This window comes from Solanum verrucosum, unplaced genomic scaffold, assembly GCF_900185275.1.
Source record: "Solanum verrucosum unplaced genomic scaffold, falcon-dt-bn FXZP01000177.1, whole genome shotgun sequence".
In the NCBI taxonomy this organism is placed as follows: Eukaryota; Viridiplantae; Streptophyta; class Magnoliopsida; order Solanales; family Solanaceae; genus Solanum; species Solanum verrucosum.
The window spans coordinates 994,510-1,000,101 of record NW_026020401.1 but is presented as its reverse complement, the minus strand read 5'-3'; the positions used below and the strand labels follow the sequence as shown (position 1 = coordinate 1,000,101).

The 5,592-nt window shown below is 31.1% G+C and overlaps 1 protein-coding gene across 1 annotated transcript; it reads right to left on the bottom strand.

Moving 5' to 3' along the window:
- Positions 1–941: 941 nt before the first annotated feature.
- Positions 942–1,897, bottom strand: LOC125839935 (non-specific lipid-transfer protein 1). The gene is made up of 2 exons (XM_049518896.1): positions 1,479–1,897; positions 942–1,155 (listed from the first exon to the last, which is right to left on the bottom strand). The coding sequence occupies exons 1-2, from the start codon at positions 1,811–1,813 to the stop codon at positions 1,146–1,148; spliced, it is 345 nt and encodes a 114-aa protein (XP_049374853.1). The 5' UTR covers positions 1,814–1,897; the 3' UTR covers positions 942–1,145.
- Positions 1,898–5,592: the final 3,695 nt, after the last annotated feature.

Below are 5,592 nucleotides of genomic sequence, written 5' to 3'. Positions count from 1 at the left end.
AAATTGGTATATGGCCCAAGTGTTTGTAGCAATGATTTATTTGAGATGAACTAAGAGTGGTGAGATACTTCAAATCAGCTCCTGGTCTAGGCTTGTTTATGCCCTCTCAGAGTACAAAAATGATGACTACCTACTGTGATTCTGACTATGGAACCTATCTACAAACAAGAAAGTCTGTAACTGGATATACTTAGTCAAATTTGGAGATGCTATAGTCTCTTGGAAATCAAAGAAGAAAGACATAATAGCTAGAAGTTCTGCTGATCAAGGCGAGTTCAGGAGTATGGCTTCAGCAGTTGCAAAAGTAACCTGGCTTATTGGACTATATAAAGAGCTAGGAGTAGACATCAAACAACCAGTGAATCTATTATGTGATAGTAAAGTTGCAATACAAATTACAGCCAACCCTATCTTTCATGAAAGAACCAAACATTTTGATATTGACTACCATTTTGTTAGAGAAAAGATAGTTCAAGGTATGATCAAGACTCATCATGTATCAACCAAAGATCATCTGACAGATTTACTCACAAAGGGATTGTGGAAAACTTCTCATTCGTATTTGATGACCAAGCTGAGTCTAAAAGATATATTTCAGCCATCAACTTGAGGAAGGTGTTGAGCATAGAGTAGTTGCCAGTCATTTATATTAGTTAGTTACAGATGAATAGTAAAGTCCAAAAGTAAGTTAGTTTGTTATAGGTTAACATTAACTATACTAGTTAGTTTACAATTTTAGTAGATAAGTCACACTATATATGTTGGTACTGATTCATTGTATATGGAATTGATCTAATAATACATACAAAATACAGTTTCTCTGTTCTCAGCTGCCATAGCTGCTCTTAATTCATCAATATACATGTGCAAAGTATATATCGAAAATCTAGTAACAAAAAAAGAATAGAGAAAAGGAAAGTATATCGAGTACACAAGAGACATACTAAATAAGATAGATATATTATCAAGATTGGATTAACGTAATACAACCAATCGTGAAATTTCGATACAAAACCCCCAAAAACACAACGAAAAAAGAAAGAGACAACAGACACAACACATAAATAATGGATCCATAAGCAGGATCACACTCCATTCATCTTATTCTTAATTCTCCTCATGGTTCCATATTCTGATGATCTACCTTACTGAACCCTGCATCGATGAATAAAACCAATATTAACAAAAGAAAACATAATGACTAAATAATAGTAGTATTAATGTTCTTTTAGATTACACATAAATATTTTTGAACTAATATTTCTTCTACTTACTTACGAACACACCTATAGACTTTCTACTTTACTACTATCCTACCTCCATCATTTTGTGACAATGTGCTAGTACACATTATATTGTAAATTACTCTATGTTATATGCATTCATATTATGCTCAATATGAAGAGTACTTATTGTCGTAGATCAATTATAAAACATCATTACAATATCAATGAAAATATCATAAGTTCATAACGTACGTGGAACAGTCAGTGGAGGGGCTGATCTTGTAAGGAATGTTGACTCCACAAACACTAGGGATACCGGCAGCTTTGTTCAAATCAATTCCCTTTATAGCATTAGCGGCTGATTTCAAGCAAGTGCATGCTGTCTTTCGATCCGCGGTAGTCTTGGCTGAACCCAACAGTCCCTTAACACCACCGCAACAGCCTCCTAGAGGGCCGCGGCCTTGAAGATAAGGGAGGCAAGGAGCCAGGCCAGCTGTAACTTGACCACAAGTTAATGCCTCTGCATGGGGTGCAATCACCACCATACACAAAACCACAAAACATGCAATCTTGCTAACCATTTCCATTGTTAATATAATAATAATAAAAAATAGAGAGGATAAAATGATAGTAGTAAAGAGTAGTATGAGGAAATGTATTATGTTTGAGTGATGGGTGCAAAAGATAGTGAGATCTTTGGATTTTTATAGAGGGAAAATTGGACTAGATGGCCAATAGAGGTAGGTGGATGTTAGGGTGAAATTTAATGCATTTTGATATAGTACATTATTATGGAGGTGCCGCGCTAGGCTATAAAGTTATGAGGTCTAGTAGTATGGTATTAAAAAATTGTAGTTTCTTCATTTTAATTTGCTTGGTCTTTTTTGATTTTGGGATAAAATTTTAAAAATGCATATTATGAAGTTTTTAAAATCTTGTAATTTAAAATTAATGATATGTCAGATGTGTAAAAATGTATTTTAATTTTATGGTCTTAAATTTATCGGGTGAAAAGTTGAAATTAAAGAATTGCAGAAAAAAAATGTCATTTTTTTTTTAAATGGACCAAAAAAAGAAAGTATTTCAGACATGAAACGGAAAAAGTATTTTATAGGTTAAAAATTAAAAAAAATAAAATATATATATATATATATGGACTTGACACTTCACGCAGGGCCCATTTGGGAGTGGCGTTCCCAATAGGATTTTCTCCATACCCAGGATTCACATCCGAGACCTCTGGTTAAGGGTGAAACACTCCCACCAATGCACCACACCACATGCTGATGATTGTGTACTATTATTACTTACTTTCATATTTTACTTGTTTCTAGCTGATTTGACATCATTTTAATAATAAATTATATTATGACCTAAATTTATAGAGATCAAGTAAAATGAAACGAATAACTTATATGTTTTATGGAGTTATCTTGTTCTTACACTTGCCAAAATCTCCTCGATTGTGGCCTAAATTCATGTCGGTCCCAATATTTGGTGCATCTTTATTTATTTGGTAGAAATTAAGATTGGACACAAACCAAACACATTAATTAGGCCAAACAGGAGGAAATTTCTAGAGGCATAGTCCTAGCTAAAGGCCTATAGTCTGGTGTATTTTAGGGGATAATGTTTTCACATGCATGAATTTAATATTTCTTTATACATATTGTTCAATTTTATAGATAAAATAAATAAATTAGACCCCTAATCTAATATCTTTTTCATAAACTTTTTTAGTTTACTCAAAATAAATTGAATTGTAAACCAAATATGGAAAATTACATGAAATGACAAATATCTAGCATATATTATGTAATATAGCTATAATTTGTTATTATGTGGATATAGTTGCGAAATTTTGCTATTAAGTTTTCTAATTATATAAATCTAGAATTTGTTTAATTCGGTTCCTGATTGTATAATTCCAGAATTTGTATATGCTTATCTTAGCTATTTGTATATAATTTTTTTTAAAATCGTAATAAATTATCCTATGTGTTTATTGACAAACGAAATATACAAACGGAGTTTTGAAAATTCTTAAGTATATAAATACATGATTTGTATATACTTATCATGTTTGTATATCTCACAAGCGAAATACATAAACCACAACCTCTATAGCAAACGAAACCATGACTATAAAATCTATTTACTGAAACTATAACTATAAAGTCTTATTATGTCTATTATAGTAGCAATTTTCTCAAATATACCAAATTATTGATCTTTGTCTGTCATATTAACCCCATTCATTTTCTCCTGCAACGTCTAGGTTCCTGTACGTGCCCATATCGACAAAACAGCCCCACGTGATTATCGATAAGCCATTTTGAAATTAGTCCTATAACCATATCTCTCTGTATCAATGTGATCCACATTGTGTACATTCTCGAAAGGATGAATCAGAGGAATTTAATAAATCAAATTTATTTAAGGGTTTGGACATAAATTGGTGATATATATATATATATATATATATATATATATATATATTTCATTTTAATGTATTGATGAACTAGGCTCTTCAGACTTCAGTCGTCTAATAACAAGGAAAAGGCAGATATAACAAAAGTTTTTTTCATCGCGAATTATTAGAAATTTGTATTACTTCCTCCATTTCAAAAAGATTGATCTCCTTTTCTTTTTAGTCAGTTTCAAAAAGAATAATCTCTTTCTTTTTTTGGTAACATTTTAATTTCAGCTTTCCACGTGACATGTTTAAGGCCACAAGATTAAATGACAATTTAGTACATTTAATATAACTTTAATTTAGGACCATAAGATTCAAAAGTCTTCTTTATTTTCTTAAACTCCGTGCCAAGTCAAACTAAACCATTCTAGAAAGTAGAAAATATCATTTTTTTCATTCATTTTCAATCAAACCAACTCAATGAAAAATGCGTGATAAAACATAAATTCTCACAAGATTATTGAGAAGTTTCCTAATTTTTCATATGAAGAGTTACTAATTCTTTTCTCACCAATTCTATAAGATATCGTACGAGAATAGCCATTGTTAAAAATTTAGCCGTATACATATAATCAACATGCACGGAGAAGTTTTCAAATTCCTTGCTCTAAGGAATAAGAAATCACAAGTTATCTTTATACGATTCCCCTCAAATTTCCACTTAAACTTAGGTCGTCCGCTCTATGCCTAGGCTTGCACGACTTTAAAACGTGTTATTAGTTGGTAAGGTCTGCTTATTTACATATTCAACATCTTTTTGTGTTTTGCCGATGTGAGACAATTAATCTTAAGCTACGGTATCACATATACCCCTCTATGGACTCAACATCCTCACTGAGATTTGCCCTACCATATGGGATTTGCCTAGACTCGTCACTGAGGTTTGCCCGCCTTATCAGAATTTGTCTAAACTCAGTTGAACTCTAGCCCACATCAACAAGGCTGACACATAAATGACTTTGATACCATTTGTAACGGCCCAGCGCACTAATGATATTGTCCGTTTTTTGCCTAGGCCTTCACAACTTTAAAACGTACCACTAGTTGATAAGACTTGTTTACTTATATACCCAATATCCCTCCTATGTTTTTGCCAATATAAGACTTTTTATCTTAAGTTGAGACGTCACAAATGAGCTAAATTTTTTGAAGCTCATTTAAAAATAAAACTTTTAAGCACATCTCAAATAGATCTTCCGACTCGTGAGACTTGAAGCAGCCTCTTCGTGGGCCAACTGAAAAAAATAATTTACATAAATTTTTGGAAAATTTACATAAAAATACATCTTATTTTATCATAATCTCTAAAATTTACTATCATTAATTTTTTTTTTACAAGAATCTCCTCTCAGATACATTCTAACCCTTCTCGAATACATCTCTCCCACTAAGTAATGTATCATTCGCAATCCATGAGCTATGTATCCGTAAGTATCCTGATGTATTCGAGATCCTATAAATTTAAGAGATTTTTGTAATTTGAGAAAGAATAAAGATATGATGTAATTAGCTTTTAACTCTACAAAATTTATGTAATTATTACTAATTATTTTATTTTTAAAAAAAAGTAGAGAAGTACAAATGACAAAAGGATTAGCCCAAACTCAAAAATCTACTTAGTCCATCAAATTACAAAGTCCAAAATCTTGAAAATTGAACATAAAGTTATGTTGAAATTATAAAATAAATTAACAACAAAATTCTATATTTTCCAACTCTAAAAGGAGGAGTAGCTCTATCCTCTCTTTCACTTTTATCTCTTTTTTTTTGTTATTGGAATAATTTATTTTTTGGACTTGAGATTTTGTGAATAATACAATATGATATTATATTGGATATATCAATGTTTTGACATATTTAGGTTAGAATTAAATTTAAGAAAATTATGAA